Source organism: Colias eurytheme, chromosome 29 (genome assembly GCF_061535395.1).
Source record: "Colias eurytheme isolate Ceu_HAF_F1 chromosome 29, ilColEury1 Martin Lab GWU primary, whole genome shotgun sequence".
Lineage (NCBI taxonomy): Eukaryota > Metazoa > Arthropoda > Insecta > Lepidoptera > Pieridae > Colias > Colias eurytheme.
Window position 1 is genome coordinate 50,566 of NC_143008.1, and position 21,907 is coordinate 72,472.

Below are 21,907 nucleotides of genomic sequence, written 5' to 3' on the forward strand. Positions count from 1 at the left end.
ACCTAACCTAACCTAACCTCTCCTAACCTAACCTAACCTCTCCTAACCTAACCCAACCTAACCCAACCTAACCTAACCTAACCTAACCTAACCTAACCTAACCTAACCTAACCTAACCTAACCTCTCCTAACCTAACCTAACCTAACCTAACCTAACCTAACCTAACCTAACCTAACGTAACCTAACCTAACCTAACCTAACGTAACCTAACGTAACCTAACCTAACCTAACCTAACCTAACGTAACCTAACCTAACCTAACCTAACCTAACCTAACCTCTCCTAACCTAACGTAACCTAACGTAACCTAACGTAACCTAACCTAACCTAACCTAACCTAACGTAACCTAACCTCTCCTAACCTAACGTAACCTAACGTAACCTAACTGTGCACGACAAACCGTAAAGTACCTAATTTATTGTAAATATAACGTTAGAATCCTGAAGGCTTACGCCTGAAGGCTTATAAAATAATTAGCATGAAAAGAAATACGTATTTGTTCTAGTTATATTGCAAAGTTTATGTTTTGTAAAGCAAACTATCTAACTAGTCTAGTAAAGTAAAATAAGTGTTCAGTATAAAATCCTGAAGGCTTATGCCTGAAGGATTATCTGTATAGTAAAGTATAAGGAACAGTTCGTACGTAAAGTTATTTGTGTTGTCTATTCACTATTGCATAAAGATTTATGAAGGCTTATGCCTGAAAGGTTATTATTGTGTTAAAAATGTTTAGTAGAATAGTAAATGTTTATATTTTGTTTTGATATTGTAGATATTTAATTGTAGATTGTAAATGTTTGTGTTTCTTAAGATAATGTTATTGCTTGTTTATGTCTTTCGTATATTATGTGAATTAGTGAATGTTTATGTCTTTCTTTATGTTATATGAATATTTTAATTGTGTGATATTAGGATTTAATTGATATTATTGTATTTCGTCATGCGACAGCGTCACGTCCGCGACTGAGCGCACACGCCGTCCCCCGCAGTATATTTATACACCTGAAGCGGGGGACGGGGTAGTATAAAAGAAAATTTGTAAAGAATTGTGCGCGCAGTCTAAACGGGGCGCTGGCGGAGTATATTATGGATGTAATATTAGAATAATATGTTATAATGATTGTAATAAAAACAATAAAACTGTAAATTTATGTAAAAATAAATGATTGAGAAATAAAGAGTGAGGTAAGGGGCGTGGCTAGCCGGAGTGGAGGGGATAACGCGCAAAGTATAAATATGGACGCAAAACCGGTTGCGTCACGGCATTCCAGTTCCACCCGCGCTTCAGAAAAGCAAGAAGAATAACTCCGCTCCGGCTCGGCACCCTGGCCCTCTACGTATGAAGAAATAATTGTTTGTATTATTTGCAAACCCCCACACCACTACAGTCCACTAAGAGAGGGCCTTCAGCCGACATTAACATTGGTCAGCTTCGAGCCGGATAAGAAGAAAAATGAACACGAGAAGCCGGAGCGGAAGAGGAACAACACCATCAGCATCAGAAGCGACCGCCACCGCCACAGGAACGTCGTCTACGAATACGTCGGGAGAAACGAGCTACACTACGGGGACATCGGAGACCTGCACGACCGCGACAAGAACGACGAGGACAGAGGAGAAGAGCAGCTCGACGCCAGCTACGCCGAGCACCATGCCCGTCGACAAGTTGCAGCCAGCACCGTCACCCGTCGTGGGATACACAAACGCCGCTTTCGCGGCGCCAGCCGACAACACCGACGCGCCGACGACCGCCGCCTACGCGGCGCCGACGAGCAACGTACACCTGAATACAAACGCCGCTCTCGCGGCGCCATCGAACGTCGCCGCCGGGTCGCCAGCACGCCGCTCGAAGACGCTCCGCCAGGCATCAGAGGTGCGGTCGCGGCGCTCCGTAGCCTCCCGCAAGAGACTCCTCGCGGAGTTGGAGGTGAAAGAGCGCCTAGCCGAACTGAAGCTGGAACAAGCGAAGGCCGCAGCAGAACTGGAAAAGGCGCGGCTGGAAAGAATACGCGCTGAAGAAGAATCAACAACGGAAGAGGAAGAAGAGGACTACGAACCGGAACGACGGGTCGAGTCGTGGTTGGAACAACATTTAAGCCAGCCACTGCCACCCGCCGCCAACCCGACTCGCCAGCTCTCACCGCCACGCTACACAGCGAAGAACGCCGACAACAAGGAAGATCGAGGATGGGGGGCCCGCCAGGAACAGGACGACGGGCCACGGGAACCGGAGAAATACCCGCCCACGCGGTCACCAGAAGTTGCGGCAATTGTAACCGCCTTCAATGAAGTCGCAAGAAGCCAAAGAAAAGTAATAAGATACGGCGGTGAACTACCAACGTTCACCGGCTCCAGTCACGAGTGGCTATCATTCAAGGCATCGTATGAAGAAACTGAAGAAGGATTCACCGACGGGGAAAACGTCGCACGATTGAGGAAGGCGCTGAAAGGAGCAGCCCTAGAAGCCGTCACCGCCCTACTCATATCGCACACCGGACCCGAGAAAATCATTGAAGCCCTGCAGAGGAGGTTCGGCCGCCCAGACGCGCTGGTTCTGGGCGAAATGGAGAAAATCAAGTCGCTGCCGCGAGTAACGGACAACCCGCGGGACATCTGCATATTCGCAAATAAAATATCGAATATCGTCGCCACCGTCGAAGTTTTAAGAAAACAAGAATACCTGCACAGCCCGGAAATGCTGCGGCAGGTACTGGAAAAGCTGACGCCGATCATGAAGAATAAATGGTACGACTTCGCTGCCGACGAACGCGACAAGACACCGCTACTGAAAAAGCTCGCAGAATTCCTGAATAAAGAAGCAGACAAGTGCTCCAGCTACGCTCCATTAGATACAGAAACAAGGAAAAGGACGGAGCGAGCCTACGCAACGAACGACGCGAGCGAGCGAGAAACAAGATGCCCGATGTGCGAGCGAGAGCACAAACTCGTCGAGTGTCGACAATTTACGAACAGCGACGTAAATACACGATGGGAAATAGCGAAGAAATATCGAGTGTGCTTCCGCTGTCTTCGAAGCAAACATCAACGAGCAACATGCCGCGCTCGTCCTTGCGGCCTCAACGGGTGCACCATGAAGCACCACAAGATGCTCCACCATACCAAGACAGCGGAAAAGAAAATTGAAGAGACAGCGCAACCGCAAGCCAGTGAAGAGAAAGTCCTAGTATCAGCAATTAACATCAACAGCGCCACGTCGGAGCAACCTACGCGCCGCCGCGCGTATCTGAAGATCGCTCCCATCACCATCATGGGACCGAAAGGAAAATGTGACACGTACGCGCTCCTCGACGAAGGAAGCACGGTGACCATCATTGAAACGGCGCTTGCAGAGCAGCTGGGTCTCGACGGGCCACGCGAGTCCATCACAATTCAAGGCGTGAATGGGCACGAGAATGAGCACGAATACAGCAAGAGAGTGAAGGCACGAGTACGAGGACGACATGAAGAAAAAGAATACGCATTAGACAACGCCCGCACCGTGCACCAGCTCCACGCATTCACGCAGTCCATCCGCGAGAGTGACATCGCCCGCTGCAACCATCTGCACGACCTGCAAGAGGACCTACTGTATGAAAATGCGACACCGAAGCTGCTGATAGGGCAAGACAACTGGGAGCTCATTATAACGCGAAAACTACGGCACGGCAAGAGGAATCAGCCCGTCGCATCGAAGACGTTATTAGGATGGGTCCTGCACGGCTGCCGCTCCTCGAACAAGCACCCAGTTTTGTTCTGTTCTCATCTCTCGGAAGCGGAGAAGTCACCTGACACACTCGAAAATATGATGAAGAAATACTTCGAATTAGAATCCATCGGCATCGAACCCAAGCGACAGCGCAGCGACCCGGAGCAGCAGGCACTCAGCATATTGGAAAAGAAAAGTCAACGCCTGCCGTCCGGCCGATATGAAACCGGACTCCTATGGAGAGACGAGTCCGCAGATACACCGAACAACTACGGCGACACATTGAAAAGATTGAAGACATTAGAAAAGAAATTGGACAAAGACGGAGAGCTGAAGAAACAATATGAAGAAAGAATAGAAAATCTACTCTCGTCCGGCTACGCAGAGAGGGCGCAGACTCCGCCCACCGGCGGGAGAGTGTGGTACCTCCCGCACTTTCCAGTGATTAACCCGGACAAAGCGAAGATTCGTCTGGTGCACGACGCGGCCGCTAAGTCACACGGCCGCTCTCTCAACGACATGCTGCTGCCCGGGCCCGACCTGCTACAATCTCTGCCTGCCGTCATCATGAAGTTCCGTCAACATCCAATCGCCGTGTCCGCCGACATCAAGGAAATGTTCATGCAGATAAAAATCATTGAAGAAGACCGTGACGCGCTACGCTTCCTCTGGCGTGGCGATCGACGCGACGACGGGCCGCCCGATGAATATCGTATGACATCGCTCATCTTCGGCGCCTCTTCATCACCGTGCACCGCACTCTACATCAAGAATAGAAACGCGCAAGAACACGCGCACGAGAGTCCGGCAGCCGCACGCGCGATTCAAGAGAACCATTATATGGACGACTATATACATAGCTACGCGACCGAAGATGAAGCCAGGGAGATAACGGCGCACGTCGATCGCATACATCGATACGCCGGCTTCGAGCTGCGTGGGTGGGCATCGAACAATGAAAACGCGATAAGAAGCTTTACGAACACCGGGGCGACCACCGTCGAGATCGGCGGGAGCGAGACAGAGCGAACTTTGGGACTACTCTGGCACGTGAAACAAGACTACATCGGTTTTCGCGTAAACACAAAACGTGTACCACAGGAAATAATAGAAAATAAACGAACACCTACGAAGAGAGAAGCCCTCAGTCTCATCATGTCGGTCTTCGACCCACTCGGCCTCATCGCGCCCATCCTCACACCGGCGAAAAGAATAATGCAAGATACGTGGAAGTACAACACCGGCTGGGACGACCCCATTCCCGGCGCGCTACAACATCGCTGGGAAAACTGGGTGGCGAATATTCAGCATCTCGACGCGCTCCGCATCCCACGCTGCTATGACTACGAACCCGCGGCTGAGAGAGAAGTACACACATTCGTGGACGCCAGCGAAGAAGCATACGCAGCGGTCGTGTACATCAGAGCGACGCGCGCCGACGGATCGATAAACATCGCGATCGCCGCCGCGAAAAGCAGGGTCACGCCCACGAAACCGATATCGATCCCACGTCTAGAGCTGCAAGCCGCCCTGCTCGGAGCACGCCTCACACGAACAGTCGAGGAAGGTCACGACTTTGTCTTCAAAAGAAAAGTGTATTGGAGCGACTCAAGAACAGCACTTGCATGGATACGCAGCGAGCCACGTACATATAAAACATTCGTGGCGCACCGGCTAGCCGAAATAGAAGACCTCACGAAAAAGGATGAATGGCGCTGGGTCCCTACGGCGCACAATACGGCGGACGACGCTACACGCAACACCCCCGCTGACTTCGACCCGCAACATCGTTGGTTCACCGGTCCAGACTTCCTCCGCTATGAAGAATGCGACTGGCCGGTTGAAAAGAGAGAAAACATCATCATCGACACGGGCGAAGAGAAAGAAAAATGCGGCGCGCTGAACACGTCGGACCCCGCCCCCGCATTCATCGACATCGAGCGCTTCTCACAATGGACACGGCTAGTGCGCACAACGGCCCGCGTACTGCAATTCATCGAACTCTGTCGTCGCCCCAAACAACTCGTCAATGCAACACGTCGAAAACGTACAAGAAAAAATGAAGAAAAAGACGCGACGTGGAAAAGAAATGTGAAAAAGAACAATGAAAAAATCGTCTCCCGTCCGAACAACGAAGAAAGAAAATATAGAATATTAAGTGCGCGCCACCTACGCGCCGCGGAAAACACACTTGTGAAATTAACACAGAAAGCAACGTACGGGAAAGAGATAGCGATACTACAGCAAGGACACCCGCTCACTGAAAAATACCAAGGTCCGCTAGCGGGATTAAGTGTCGCCTTAGACGAAAACGGAATACTGAAACTACGAGGAAGAGTGAATGAAGCCAGCGCGATCGAGGCAGAGGCCGCAAACCCGACAGTGCTCGACGGAAAACACAAGTATACGCAGCTCTATATACAACACATACATGAAAAACTGCATCACGGCGGCGTCGAAATTGTAGTAAACGAACTAAGACAAAGACTGTGGATAACAAGAATACGACCCGCGACAAAGGAAGTGTTAAAGAGCTGCCCGCGCTGCCGCCTGCTGCGCGCGAAGCCCGCGCGCCCATCGACCGGCAACCTGCCCGCCGCACGCCTCGCGCATCACGCGCGCCCATTCACATTCACCGGACTCGACTACTTCGGCCCGCAAGAAGTAACCGTCGGCCGCCATCGAGAGAAGCGCTACGTGGCCCTCTTCACGTGCTTAACATCGCGTGCCATACATCTGGAGGTCGTCGTGTCACTCAGCACCGATTCAGCGATCAACGCGCTGCGCCGCTTCATAGCGCGGCGCGGCTGCCCGGCCGAGATATGGAGTGACAACGCAACGTGCTTCCGCGCGGCCAACAGAGAGCTCACGGACGCGTGGGCCGCACTTGAAGAAGAAGCCGCAGCCCGCCGCATCAGCTGGCGCTTCCTTCCGCCGGCCGCCCCATTCATGGCCGGCGCGTGGGAGCGCATGGTACGCACCGTGAAAGAAGCCCTTCGCCACACGCTTCACGAGCAGCACCCGAGTGACGAGACGCTCGCCACACTCCTCGCCGAAGTAGAAGCCACCGTGAACTCACGCCCACTCACTCATGTGGCCGTGACGCCCGACGTGCCGCCCGCCATCACACCGAATATGATCCTGCTGGGCTCCAACTGCTACGTGCCGCCACCCTGCACCATCGAGGAAGACCAAACAACAGCGCGCACACACTGGAAGCGCGCGCAGCAGCTCGCCGACACCTTCTGGCGACGCTGGGTGCGAGAGTACCTGCCCGTACTCCAACAGCGGCGGGAGCCCCACGCAAGCGGCGCGGCCCCCAAGATCGGCGACCTGGTCATCGTGTGCGACTCCAATCAACCAAGGAACACGTGGCCCCGAGGACGAGTCGTCGCTACGTATCCCGGCAAGGACGGCGAGGTACGAGTGGTCGACGTGGAGACCAGCGGCGGCAGAATCCTCCGGCGGCCCACCAAGAAGATCGTCGTGCTACCAGTTCAAATCGCAGAGTGCGACGGCGGGAGAAATGTGCACGACAAACCGTAAAGTACCTAATTTATTGTAAATATAACGTTAGAATCCTGAAGGCTTACGCCTGAAGGCTTATAAAATAATTAGCATGAAAAGAAATACGTATTTGTTCTAGTTATATTGCAAAGTTTATGTTTTGTAAAGCAAACTATCTAACTAGTCTAGTAAAGTAAAATAAGTGTTCAGTATAAAATCCTGAAGGCTTATGCCTGAAGGATTATCTGTATAGTAAAGTATAAGGAACAGTTCGTACGTAAAGTTATTTGTGTTGTCTATTCACTATTGCATAAAGATTTATGAAGGCTTATGCCTGAAAGGTTATTATTGTGTTAAAAATGTTTAGTAGAATAGTAAATGTTTATATTTTGTTTTGATATTGTAGATATTTAATTGTAGATTGTAAATGTTTGTGTTTCTTAAGATAATGTTATTGCTTGTTTATGTCTTTCGTATATTATGTGAATTAGTGAATGTTTATGTCTTTCTTTATGTTATATGAATATTTTAATTGTGTGATATTAGGATTTAATTGATATTATTGTATTTCGTCATGCGACAGCGTCACGTCCGCGACTGAGCGCACACGCCGTCCCCCGCAGTATATTTATACACCTGAAGCGGGGGACGGGGTAGTATAAAAGAAAATTTGTAAAGAATTGTGCGCGCAGTCTAAACGGGGCGCTGGCGGAGTATATTATGGATGTAATATTAGAATAATATGTTATAATGATTGTAATAAAAACAATAAAACTGTAAATTTATGTAAAAATAAATGATTGAGAAATAAAGAGTGAGGTAAGGGGCGTGGCTAGCCGGAGTGGAGGGGATAACGCGCAAAGTATAAATATGGACGCAAAACCGGTTGCGTCACGGCATTCCAGTTCCACCCGCGCTTCAGAAAAGCAAGAAGAATAACTCCGCTCCGGCTCGGCACCCTGGCCCTCTACGTATGAAGAAATAATTGTTTGTATTATTTGCAAACCCCCACACCACTACAGTCCACTAAGAGAGGGCCTTCAGCCGACATTAACACTAACGTAACCTAACCTAACGTAACCTAACCTAACCTAACCTAACCTAACCTAACCTAACCTAACCTCTCCTAACCTAACCTAACCTAACCTCTCCTAACCTAACCTAACCTAACCTAACCTAACCTAACCTAACCTCTCCTAACCTAACCTAACCTAACCTAACCTAACCTAACCTAACCTAACCTAACCTAACCTAACCTAACCTAACCTAACCTAACCTAACCTAACCTAACCTAACCTAACCTAACCTAACCTAACCTAACCTAACCTAACCTAACGTAACCTAACGTAACCTAACCTAACCTAACCTATCCTTTTCCACCTTATAGAAATTTTTCCTGACGTATAGAAATTTTCCTGGCTTATATAAATGTTCCTGACTTATAGAAATTTTCCGGACTTATAAAAATTCTCCTGTCTTATAGAAATTTTCCTTTCTTATGGAATAATCAAGTTGAAGATTACTCGAGATCTCAAAAACGGCGCAACGGATTTTGATGCGGTTTATTTTAATAGATATAATTTTTAAATGTTCATAAAATTTGCAACCGAACGAGGCCGCGGCGAATTTCTAGTTAGGTATATTATGAACGTATTATGTATTTGTTGGTATTTTTTTTTTTTTTTTTTAGTGCTGTTTTGTTTTGGTATACGAAAATACCTATGTAGAGTATGAAGTAAAATAAATATAGTTTGAAAAACTAAAAAACACGCTTTCAAGTTAGATACATACCACTAAAAAGTAGAAAATAATAATTCTTTAATCTTGTAATCAAGCAATAACCAAGACATATTTTATTTTTGAACGCATTTTTATGAAACTTTGCACCTATGTAGAGTATGTATGAAGTAAAATAAAAAAGTAGAATAATTTCCATCCATTTTGGATAAGGTACATGTAAATTTAATGAATAGATCCAGTACGACCATACCATAATGACGAACATAACAATATTATGACATGGGCTGTGTATGACATTGACAATATTATGACAGTGCAGATTGCACATTGCACATTGAAGATCGTTTTTTTTTTTTGTTTTCGAGTTCGAGTAGTTAATTTTGCATCAGGAATCGTGCAAATCCAACACAAAACTTTGATTATTATTATTTTATCTCTCTTTTCTCGACATACACACCGCGCGAACGGTTACTTATCGATGTCTCTCTCGCACTCGACTACGATGAATAACGAAACGGAGACGAGTGTACCTAATGTGTTTATAAAAACGGCGTCGTACCCGTTTTCGTATTCATTCGAAGCGCAACCACTTCTCCGTGCGGTCGTATTTGTTGTTTTATTTCTCTATAATAAATATAGTGAATTCGAATTTCGAACAAGCCCCCCGGTCACAATGGCTCGCACAAAGCAGACCGCTCGCAAGTCCACCGGTGGAAAGGCGCCGAGGAAGCAGCTCGCCACCAAAGCGGCCCGCAAGAGTGCGCCCGCAACCGGTGGCGTGAAGAAGCCCCATCGCTACAGGCCCGGCACGGTTGCTCTGCGTGAGATTCGTCGCTACCAGAAGAGCACTGAGCTACTGATCCGCAAGTTGCCGTTCCAACGTCTCGTTCGTGAGATAGCGCAGGACTTCAAGACCGACCTCCGCTTCCAGAGCTCGGCCGTCATGGCCCTGCAGGAGGCGAGCGAAGCGTACCTCGTAGGTCTATTTGAAGACACCAATCTGTGCGCTATACACGCTAAGAGAGTGACCATTATGCCAAAGGACATTCAATTGGCCCGCCGTATCCGTGGTGAACGCGCCTAAGATCCGTTTGTTGTTTGCATTGTTCGTGTCTCGTGTCGTGTCGTGTGGTGTGTGGTTTCAATATGAAATAACATAACATAACATGACATAGCACAGAGGACACGTCATCGGACATCGAATGTTAAAAAAAAAAGGCCCTTTTCAGGGCCGCACGTGATTCATTTTAATAGTAGGTACCTAACCTAACTATAAACGTTTTCCACTGTGCAGTAACGGAAACATACAACGAAATATCTAATAATATAATGATAATATTGTTATGAGAATGATAAAATGTATTAATATTATTATATTACTATTATAAACAGAAAACTTACCTACCTGATGAATTTTAGATTTTAGTAATGTAATCATTCAGTAGCCATTAACTTTAAATTCTTCTTATGAAATAGTTTTATTTAATACTAGCGGTCCGCCCCGGCTTCGCCCGTGGTACATGTTTACGTTTTCTCTACATAAAAACCATCCTCGTACTTCCAGGAATATAATAAAAAAAGAATTATCGAAATCGGTTCAGCCGTTTTCGAGTTATGCGCTTACCAACACATTTTGCGATTCATTTTTATATATAAGAAGATTATAAATGCGAAAGTTGTTGATGGATGGACGTATGTATGTATGTGTTGAACCGATTACAATGAAATTTAGCACACATAATAATAGAGAGATAATAGAGTACAAGTGAAATGATAGTGAGTGTTGTAGTTTTGCGCGCGTGGGGAAACATATCCATAATACAATAATATATAATATTGTGGAATTAATGAATCGTATGCGGCCCTGAAAAGGGCCTTTTTGTTGTTAATTTGTTTGTTTCAAAATCATCGCCGTGGTGGTCGTACGCCCATCTTTATTCGTACCAAGAATAATAATTATTAAAAGGCCGAATCGATTGCATGGAAGAATTATTGACGTACGTACGAACGGACGGACGATCTTTGAAGTAACACAATTAATTAACCGCCGAATCCGTAGAGGGTACGTCCCTGACGTTTCAGCGCGTACACGACGTCCATTGCGGTGACGGTCTTCCTCTTTGCGTGCTCGGTGTAAGTGACGGCGTCACGGATCACGTTCTCGAGGAATACCTTGAGAACGCCGCGCGTCTCTTCGTATATCAAACCGGATATACGCTTGACGCCACCCCTGCGAGCGAGACGACGGATCGCGGGCTTCGTGATACCCTGGATGTTGTCACGGAGCACCTTCCTGTGCCGCTTAGCGCCACCTTTTCCGAGCCCCTTGCCTCCTTTACCGCGGCCTGTCATATCGCCGACTGTCTTGCGTTATTCTACTCGTTTACTTGCTTACTCGCTGCGTGCCCGAAAGCTTGTGCGCTTCGCCTTCGGGGTCTTCGCTCCCACCATCACTGGTGAGGGGAAAGAGTACCGGGGCTACGCCCCCCAACTCTGGTGTCTCTCGCCTCCCGCCACTACGGGAGGGTCCCTGGGTTAACCCCACAACTGTGGGGCTGTTATTTGTTCAGTTGTCGCTTGTGCGTTGTTTCTGGTGGTGTTCTATACGCAGTCCCCCGCCCAGGCAACCTGCCCACGGCGACTCGGGGTTTGCGTTTCCGCGAACCGGGCGATCCGCCCCACCGGGTGAGACCCTTAAGGGAGGCCCAGCGAGTGCGGATCAGCGACCGTGTGCGGTGGCGACGCATCCCCCTCGTCCCGGGCCAAGTCGCGCGGGTAGGGTTTCGCGTCAATCACGCTGGCTCTCCAAGGTGCTATGCTTTGGAGGTGCTCATGGTTCGATCTATCGGCTTTTTCAAAGATTTTCTTTGCTTGCTCTTTGATGATCTTTTCGAGGGGCTCCACTCCCAAGTCCCTTTCAATAGTGGAGTTGCGGACGTATCTGGGGGCGTCGACGATAACTCGCAGAGTGCGCGACTGAGCCGTCTTTATTTTCTTTTTGCTGGCCTGTGAGATGTAGCCGTACCAGACTGGAGCGGCGTACAAGATCTTGGGTTTAACGTATGTATTGTAGAGTCTCAGCTTCAGTCTGGTAGGCAAGCTGGACGTGAAAATCGGTCTCAGTCGCACAGCTGCGACCTGTGCCTGGCGAGCGGCTTTCAGGGCTTGGTGATTAAAGGCTAGGCGCCTGTCAATCTCCACCCCCAGATACGTGGCCTTGCTTGACCATGGGATCCTTGTCTCTTGGAACTCTACATTTGCCGGGTTTGGAGCACAACCCATGCAAATTGCTTGCGACTTCTTGGGGTTCACTCGGAGCCTCCATCTGTCCAGCCACTCCGGCAGCTCGTCAAGCATTTTCTGCATCTTGATAGCGGCATGGTTACGGTTGAGCGATGTCGCTATGTACGCCGTGTCGTCCGCGAACAGGGATAATTGGGAGTCCGCCCTGTTCGGGATATCGTCCGTGTACACGGCGTACAAGTGCGGTGACAGGCAGCTGCCCTGTGGGACTCCGGCTTCAATCTTCCTAGTGGTGGAGAAGGCACCACCTATGCGGACCTGAAAAGCCCGGTCCTCCAGGAAGCTCCGAATGAAGTTGAGGACGTAGTGTGGACAGCTTAACTTGCTCAACTTGAATAGGAGGCCCTCGTGCCACACCTTGTCAAAGGCCTTCTCCATGTCCAAGAACACTGCAACTGCCGCTTCCTTTTTGTTTTTGGCTGCTACGAGGGAATGAATGACTCTGGACAGTTGCAGTGTTGTGCTGTGTTCTGTCCGGAACCCAAATTGCTCCTCTCTTGGTGTGAAGTGTGGTGAGAACCGTCGCAAAACCAGTCGTTCGAGCACCTTGGACATGGAGGGCAGTAGAGATATGGGCCTGTACCCATCGGGCCTTGTTTGGTCCTTTCCCTGCTTGGGGAGCATCACAACAACGGCAGTCTTCCACATCAGGGGGACATGGCCCAGCCTAAGGCACCCGTTATATACGCGGCAGAGCGCCGCAACCGCTCTTCGGTGCAAGTTTCTTAGGGCCAGGTTGGGTATGGAGTCATTCCCCGGCGCTTTCTTTGGCTTCAAGTCTCTGATGGCCTTTTTTAGCTCCCCTGGGGACACCGCCTTGATTTCCTCCCGAGGGCGCGGTCCGGCGAATACTTCTTGGAGCGTGACCTCAACCGCTCTGGCGTGCGCTCTGTCCACTGTTGGGAATGGTCTAAAGGTGCTGGCGAGGTGGTCAGCCAGCAGCTCCGCCCTTTGTGTCGGGTCGTAAATAAGACCGCTCTCCGTCCTCAGTGGTAGGGTAGGGACGGCTTCGCTCGTGAGTGCCTTGCATATTCCATACAGGGCTTCATCGTTGTCCACCGCTGCATCCATCTTTTCCTCCCATTCAGCTGTCCTCTGTTTTCTAAGCAGTTCTTTCATTTCTTCGTCCAGTCGGTTTAGTCGACTACGGAGCGTTGGGCACCTGGTTTTTTGCCATTCTTTCCTGAGTCTGCGCTTCTCTTGTATCCTGGTTTCCAGGTGTCTTGGTAGTGGCTGTCGCTGTCGGTCTCGGAAGCTCGGTTCAGATGAGGTGTTTTTCAGAGCCTCTTGAATGTTCGAAGTAATGTCCCAGACATACTTGTCAATGTCCTCTCTACTTCTTATCGGTCCTGTTGTGATACCGGCTGTCTTTTCTGTGAAGGCCTCCCAGTTAGTTTTTCCCCTTCTGGGGGCTGGTGGAATGGTTGTCGGGGGAGCTGTGGTGGTTACCACAACTGGGTGATGGTCTGACCCCAGATTGTCCTCCAGGACCTCTTGTGTGAGCCCACCGGCAAAGGCCCGGGTGACTGCGAAGTCTATGGTACTCGGCATATGTGTATGCGTGTCCGGGTAATGTGTTGGCACACCCGGGCTGTGGATGATGGCACCAATGTGGTTTAGGGTGGCCGAAAGTCGTATGCCAGCGGTGTTGGTATTCGGTCCACCCCATTCCATATTTTGGGCATTCCAGTCTCCCATGGCTATTGTGGGGACGTCTTGTTGGGGAGTGAAGATCGCCTCCATGTCGCCTCTGATGACTGCGGCGCCTCCTCCCGGTCGGTAGATGCTGAAGATCCTAGTAGCCGATCCCCGGATTTCGACCTCAATCCCCAGGGCGTTTATAGCTTCCAGTGTGTAGGGGGCTAAGACTTGGTGGATTATCGTTCTCTTGACAAGGACGGCTAGTCCACGGTATGCTCTTCCTGCCTGGTCCACCTGGTCCTCTCTGTACATGTGGTATCCTGGGAACCTAAGCTTATCCCTTGCCGCCATATGGGTCTCCGAAATCAGGGCGATATTGATTCTGTATTCATGTAGGACCTGCTTTAGCAGCGCGGCCTTCTGCCGCAGGCCCCGAGCGTTCCAGTAGAGAATTCTTAGACTATCCATTATGGAGCTCTAAAATTTTGGACAGTCCTTGGACGACCGCCGTCACAGGGCTCTCGTCATTGAGTACAGCGTTCAGTACATCTATCATGATCTTGACCAGCACGGCCACCTCTTCCTTCTGCCGGGGCGAATCGTGGCGCGCCTGACGTGGGATTCTTCTTGTATTTTCGGGCGGTTGCTCGTCCTTGGCTGCTGTTGCCGCTCGACTGTCCGGTTGGGCGGTTGTTGGCTCCTCATTGGGCGGCTGTGTCTGCTTCTTCTTCTTCTTTGGCTTCTTCTTTTTGCCTTGTGTGGCCGCCGCTGCCGCTTTAGGCATGTTGGCCACGGCCATCAATGAGGCACCCGTCTGTTCGCCCAGCGGGACGGGTTCCACGGTCGTCGGGGCGGGGGGGTCCCTGGGTTTCCCCTTCGGCGGTCTCGTCGTGGCCGTGGGACCGGCCTTCTTGTTCCTTGCCTCACGTTTAAACACAGGGCAGGAGGCATTGTTAGCCGGGTGCGGCCCTCCGCAGTTTGCGCATGTCGCCGGCATGTCTTTAGGGCGGCTGCACTCTTTCGCCGCGTGCGCCTCCCCGCATCTTACGCACGCAATTTGACGGTGGCAATTGTGTGATGAGTGACGAAACTTTTGGCACCGGTGGCATTGCGCCGGCCCCTTCTTCGCTCGCCAGGCTTCAATCTTGACCCCCGGCATACACAACATTTCATTAATGTTGTATATGGCCGGGGTGGTGTCCGCTTCTCTTTTGATGGAGGCGAAAAATATGCAGCCGGGCCGACCCTTTCTCGCCCTTATTGGGCGTGCATACTCCGCCGTGTGTCCTAGTTCCCTGAGAGCCTCGATAATTTCCTCTGGGAGCGTCTGGCTTGGGAGGCCGCGTATTGCGACCTTAAGATTTCTTTCTTGTGGCGGCGTGTACGCGTGCCACGCGATACCTTCGAGCCCATCCAAGTAGCTTTGGATGACTCGGAATTCATCGCCATCCTCAGGCATAAATCGGATGCCCTTCCCGTATGGGCGGGCGCTGGGATTCCTTCCTAGTATCTGCTTCAATCTTCGGAAGTGGGCCGACCAGTCGGGGAGCTCATCCACTACTATTGGCGGATACTTTTCCTTCTTGGCGGCAACGGCGGAGGTGCCCTGTGCTACAGGCGGTGGCTGATCTCCCGCGGGGGGTGGGGAGGATCCCGCGGCCGTCGCGTATGTCCGCACCTCTGGGTTGAGTCTTTTCCTAGGTCTCGCGTTTTCCGCCTCATGTTCATCGCTTGCGGAGCGGGGGCGCCGCAAGGGGGTGTCCATGGGAGGGAGGGGGGTGCTCCTCGCCTCTTCGATCGCAGCCCTCTCCTCTTCAGCTATCGGCTGCGCCATCATCTTCTGAATTTGCTTTTTACGCTCGCTGAGGCAGGCGGCCATCGCGGCGTGCATCTCTTCTGAGAGGGCTCCCAGCTCAAAGAGGCGGCTTGTGAGGACCATGTCCTTCTCTAAGCGGGCGCGTGGGGATAGAGTTTCGCCGGTATTTTTCGCCGAAGTAGCCTGCGGAATCTTGGGGGGCTCTGGTTCCTCTTCGTCGGAGCTTCCATCATCCTCCATAGAATCGCTCTTTGTTGAGTGGCTCTCCGCTCGGTCAACCGCGGTTTCAGTGCCTCTGTGGCTTTCCGCTCGGTAAACCGAGGTTTTAGTATCTATGCGGCTCTCCGTTCGGTCAACCTGCATCTCAGTATCGGTAACATGAACGCTAGGTGGCGCTTCGGTGCCGCGGCTCTCCTGTCGGTAAACCCGCGGGTTCGTTGTTTGCCCGCTAGGTGGCGCTTGGCTAGTCCTCGCCAGTCTTGGGTCGCGATTGCGCGGCTCCATTTCAACGATACGAATTTCATAAATTCTTGACTGTTGATATGTGGTTTGGCCCTAAAAAGGGCCTTTGGTTTGGATACACTCTTCCGCGAAGAGCTTTGGGAGCGATCCACACGGTTCTAGGAGGGGGATCTACAGCCCCTCCTCCTCACGTTTCCCGGTGAGACCCGCTTGTGGGAGGCCGGGAAATGTGAGGAGGCGAGAATAAATCTTCCCTCCGGAATCTAATGTGAAGGCTTCCAACTCCTGGCGGTTACGACGAAAAATTTTGCAGCAACAAAATCCTCGGTAACCTCAGTCGTGTGCGTGAACCCGTGTGTGCTAGACGTCGACTCAGCGAATCCTGCGCTTCGCGCCATTTCATGTCGACTTTTATACACACACATTATACACGCGTTTCGGTCGGCTCGCCCTCGACGAGCGACGGAGACGGATAGATATATCGTGCATATCGAGGGACTGCGTTAATAATCTTTGAATAATAATAATAATAAATAACTCAATCACAATAATTGACAACATTTCATTTTTTAATCGCATATTTTAAGAGAAATTAAATAAAAAAAAAAAACGATAAATGTGATGATGACGTCATACATACGGAGGAATAAAAAATAAAAATACTATCACATTTACACTAGACATTAACAGGGTAGGTATGGCATGTGTCAAATTTCATATTAATGTAATTTTTGTGAATTATTATATAAATAAGTAGCTTGAAATTTTTTGAAATGTATATAATATATCGTCATTACTTAATTAACTTACTTGTGTTGTTATCATTATCCTTCTAATATTATAAATGTTACTATTTCACGCAAATATTACTGAACTGATTACAATGAACTTGGATTAACACATAGGATAGGTTTTATCCTGTTGAAAAAATAAATAAAAGTCGACACAGCAAATTAAATAAGTAATTATTATTAACCAACTCTCTATCTATAAATATAGATCCCTCGTAGTTATTAAGTATAGTAGAGCCATTTTAAAATAGGCAACATTTGACAGTTCAACAAAATTCAACAACGTAACCTAGTAACGACGACATAGAATAACAAGATATTTCGTTTTGTTAGAACTGCACATTTGCTTAACTTTTTTCAATTACGACTACATAATATTAATTATAATAATAATGACCGATAAAAGTAATTTTTTTTAAGATTTCATTTTATTTTACTGATAAACCATTCTAAACATAATAAATACCAGAGACGTTACTCTAAAAATCGAAATCTGACATCTAGAATCGAATGCTTCACTTTAATCGATGTTTACTGCGCTCAGGTGCATTACGAAGATTTAAGGAATCTACAACGGTACGACAATATAATAATTCATCAAAACATGGATACGTCATTGTCGCTATTGAATTAATCGTAATTGCAGTTGATGATGATGATATATATAAGTAACTTAATGATTAGGTAAATAATAAACTATTAATTAACTACCTACATTCGTGTTATTATCGATTCGTCATAATATTGTTACTACTCCTCTGTCTATTATTTAGGTATTGCTTATTATGCGTTATTATGCGACGATATTAAGTTAACACAATAATAATATTATAATAAATACGCAATTGTGAATCGTAGTCTCGTTCTCGCGCGGCCTATATAATATTTTGACAATATTAAAACGTGCGGGCGTTGCGGTGTGGTGTGCGTACTATGTACCTACTAGCTGTTAGTACCTGTGACTGTGAATATAATATTGTGACAAATATGTGACATTTATTTATAATATTGTCATTTCGTTATTGTGGCACATTCGTATTGTTATTATTTTTGTATTTAAAGGACGTTAAACATATTCGACCGATCGCCGAACTGTGTGTGTAGCCGGCCGCGCGGTCGTCGTTTGCGTTATGCTGTTCTACAACAGGTCACATTCATCCCCCTAAAAACCATCGCAAACATATTATATGGCGATTACGAATAGTTTCACCTTAACGTCTGTATATCAGTGTATTGAGAGAGCCTTTTTCGAAACGACAATCGGTTTAATTACAGGTGAAATGATAATTTTAAAGTTGACACCGCGCACGCGGATAGCCCTTGGCAAAATTTAAACGTCCATCGCTATCGATGCGCTCCTCGAGCGTCGCGCGGGCTTGCACACTACGAGGGCCGATCTCAAAAGGGACGAGAAACATGTGAAACGTATACTTTTAAACGTTAATTTCACGTAAAATATACGTTCGAACGGAGGCATGTTAGTGAAAAGTTTCAAGCGCGACCGCGAGAAAACGTATCTCGATTGCACGGTTCCCCGTGAGGTAAACCGTCCATTCGATTCCTACACTAGCGACACCGTACGTCGAATACAGTGAAACCTACTAAGTACTACTTATTTAGACTAATTATTATTACATACTATTGTCGACGTAAAGTTGAATTTTAATTAACAAAAATGGCAGACACCGCAGTCGAAACTGAAACTCCGGCGCCAGCGTCGACGCCCGCGAAGAAAGCGCCCAAAGCAGCAGCAGCAGCAGCAGCAGCGGCGTCGGGAGGAGCCAAGAAAGCGGCCAAAGCAAGATTGGCGCACCCGAAGACGTCGGAAATGGTGAACACTGCTATCAGCGATCTCAAAGAGCGTAGCGGCTCTTCCCTGCAGGCGATCAAGAAGTACATATCGGCCACGTACAAGGTGGACGCGGATAAACTGGCGCCGTTCATTAGGAGATATCTCAAGGGCGCCGTCGAATCCGGCACGCTCGTTCAGACGAAGGGCAAGGGCGCATCTGGCTCGTTCAAACTGGAGTCAAAGTCCTCCGCGGCCAAGAAGAAGACCTCTCCGTCGAGCGGAGCCGCCGGCAAGGGCTCCGGAGCGGCGGCGGCCGTCAAGGTGCGCAAATCTGGCGGCGGTGGCAAGGCGCAAGCGGCCGCCAAAAAGACGGCCGTCAACGCAGGCAGCAGGTCCAAGAAGGCGGCGGCAGCCGCCGCCGCAGCAGCGGCCGCAGACTCGTCGTCCTCGCCGTCCAAGTCGAAAGCGTCAGCGGTGAAAGACAAGAAAGTAGCTGCAGGCAGAAAGAAGCCCGCCGCGGCCGCCAAGAAGGCGCCGGCTGCGGGCAAGGCGGCCGCAAAACCCGCCGCAGCAGCGTCGGCCGCCGCGCCGAAGGCTAAGAGGAGTGCCAAACCGCCGACGAAGAAGCCGAAGGCACCGAAACCGAAGAAAGCGGCAACGCCAAAATCCAAAGCGGCCACCGCCAAGAAAGCCTCGGCCGCGTCCAAGAAGTGAACGTGTGGTGTGCGTGCAATCGATCAATCGCAAGCGCAAGCGCAACCTAATTCGACTTCGAGGAAGGTTAAGGTTGGAACTGGTTATGCAGTGCAGCGGCGACGGCGAGTGCATCGGGCACAAGTCTCAGCAAAATAGATACATATTATATATTATCTATCGCCAAAAAGCCCTTCTCAGGGCTAACATATATTTTCGAATGCGCACTCACTACGAACGTTAACGTTTCCTTCCAATTTGCGAGGACGAACAAGCAACTTGTAGGTACCTACACAATAAAACTACAATTATTACAATTTTACAAATTACATAATAGTTATGTAACATCATAATATATTATAGTAGCAACTAGCAACATGCATGCACAATATAATAACAACAAGAAAATCAAATCTACTACTAACTAATCTACAGCTTTACGTTAGGTTAGGTTTAGGTTTAGGTTTAGGTTTAGGTTAGGTTAGGTTAGGTTAGGTTTCTTAAAAAAAAACTACACAGAAATAGGAGCCCCGCGAAGCGGGGCTCCGTCGACGCGCAATGAAATAAGGAATAAATAAAAAAAAACATCAAAATATACCTACGTAATACGTACGGTAAACACACACGTTACTTTTTACCTTCAACTTGCAAAATAAAATATTATGTAACTATTCATCGCACACTGCAACACGCTACCACACAGACAGACACAGACACAGACACAGACACAGCACAGACACCGCCCGCCCGCCCCACACCAGCGCACGCCGCCCGACCGACCGCCCGCCCGACGCCCGACTCCCGATAGTACATTTTACCGAAACTTACTAAATACCTACTCTCTAAAATCTATACATACCTACTGCTATGAATAATTATTATTAATACCTAATTATTGATGGTTGTCTAGACAACACAGTCTGTTTCTGTCACCTGACAAGTTACTTTAAAAACAATCAACTAATCGTTATTATTATGAGTAACTAGCGGTCCGCCCCGGCTTCGCCCGTGGTAGGTACATATTTACGTTTTCTCTACATAAAAACCATCCTCGTACTTCAAGGAATATAATAAAAAAAAAAAAGAATTATCGAAATCGGTTCAGCCGTTCCCGAGTTATGCGCTTACCAACACATTTTGCGATTCATTTTTATATAATATGAGTAATAATAATATTTGGGGATGCTGTACACCGAATCAAAAAAAAAAATAATATTAATTAAAAGATGCTTAAATATTGTTTGTGTGTGAAATGCGAAAAAAAAAATTAACATTTTGTAAATAAATAAAATATTATATTGTACATAACAATATATTATTATTATTTGACACGGTCGTGTTCACTGCGCATCGCTCGTCGTTTGTGTTCGCTCGCATTTCACGGCGTCATGCCCACCGCAATCACTAGGACGCGTAGCCGTACACGGTACAATATATATTAAATCCGATGGTAATGTTTAAAAAAAACATACTTTAGTGATCGGCGCGTATCGTTGTACGTATCAGTTTTTCGTTTATTATACTGTCAAAGAAGAAAACCGTAAATAATGTCTGGACGCGGTAAAGGCGGTAAAGTGAAGGGGAAGGCAAAGTCACGTTCCAACCGTGCCGGTCTGCAGTTCCCCGTCGGCCGTATTCACAGATTGCTCAGGAAGGGCAATTACGCGGAGCGCGTGGGCGCCGGTGCCCCGGTCTACCTGGCGGCCGTGATGGAGTACCTGGCGGCTGAAGTTCTCGAGTTGGCCGGCAACGCGGCGCGCGACAACAAGAAGACTAGAATTATTCCGAGACATCTGCAATTGGCCATACGTAACGACGAAGAGCTGAACAAGCTCCTCTCCGGCGTGACCATAGCACAGGGCGGTGTATTGCCTAACATTCAGGCTGTGCTGCTGCCCAAGAAGACGGAGAAGAAGGCCTAATTGGATTGCATTGCATTGCATTGCATTTACCAATAACGATACAATTACATATTTTTATGTATGTTCATCATAATATTATTATGAATTGTTCAAAAGGCCCTTTTCAGGGCCGCAATATATGTCTTGACAACAACGATAGATAGAGTTTCTAGCAGCCTAAACTCTCATCTCTTCAGTGATCGTTTACCATTTGACACGTACACCAGAACATGAATAATATTAATCTATGTACAATAAACTAGCTGCGCTCCGCGGTTTCACCCGCATTTAATATTATATTATAATATAGCCTTTAACCCTAGAACCGTACCCGTATTAAAAAAAGTAACATTCATTTGAGTCTTTTTAATTTAATTTATAATGGCATTTTTGTATTTGATCAGTAGTTCCTGAGATTAGCGCGTTCAAACAAACAAACAAACTCTTCAGCTTTATAATATTAGGATATATTATGTAGATAAGAATTATACATAATAATTATTATAGATGTTTAATTGTTTAGTTTATGTTAATGTCGGCTGAAGGCCCTCTCT

General features: G+C 48.1%; 5 protein-coding genes across 5 annotated transcripts; 4 read left to right on the forward strand and 1 right to left on the reverse strand.

Annotated features, from left to right (window-relative positions):
- Positions 1 to 1,454: 1,454 nt before the first annotated feature.
- LOC149895877 (uncharacterized) lies at positions 1,455 to 7,253 on the forward strand. The gene has a single exon (XM_090118382.1). It carries the CDS (start codon positions 1,455 to 1,457, stop codon positions 7,251 to 7,253), a length of 5,799 nt encoding a protein of 1,932 aa, XP_089974508.1.
- A 2,287-nt stretch (positions 7,254 to 9,540) lies between these two features.
- Positions 9,541 to 10,336, forward strand: LOC149895878 (histone H3). The gene has a single exon (XM_090118018.1). It carries the CDS (start codon positions 9,628 to 9,630, stop codon positions 10,036 to 10,038), a length of 411 nt encoding a protein of 136 aa, XP_089974144.1. The 5' UTR covers positions 9,541 to 9,627; the 3' UTR covers positions 10,039 to 10,336.
- Positions 10,337 to 10,744: 408 nt separating this feature from the next.
- On the reverse strand, positions 10,745 to 11,361 carry LOC149895879 (histone H4). The gene has a single exon (XM_090118150.1). It carries the CDS (start codon positions 11,304 to 11,306, stop codon positions 10,995 to 10,997), a length of 312 nt encoding a protein of 103 aa, XP_089974276.1. The 5' UTR covers positions 11,307 to 11,361; the 3' UTR covers positions 10,745 to 10,994.
- A 7,217-nt stretch (positions 11,362 to 18,578) lies between these two features.
- LOC149895880 (uncharacterized) lies at positions 18,579 to 19,500 on the forward strand. Its single transcript, XM_090118057.1, has one exon. It carries the CDS (start codon positions 18,643 to 18,645, stop codon positions 19,471 to 19,473), a length of 831 nt encoding a protein of 276 aa, XP_089974183.1. The 5' UTR covers positions 18,579 to 18,642; the 3' UTR covers positions 19,474 to 19,500.
- A 1,356-nt stretch (positions 19,501 to 20,856) lies between these two features.
- On the forward strand, positions 20,857 to 21,708 carry LOC149895881 (histone H2A). The gene has a single exon (XM_090117989.1). The coding sequence runs from the start codon at positions 21,000 to 21,002 to the stop codon at positions 21,372 to 21,374; it is 375 nt and encodes a 124-aa protein (XP_089974115.1). The 5' UTR covers positions 20,857 to 20,999; the 3' UTR covers positions 21,375 to 21,708.
- The last annotated feature ends 199 nt before the right edge of the window (positions 21,709 to 21,907 follow it).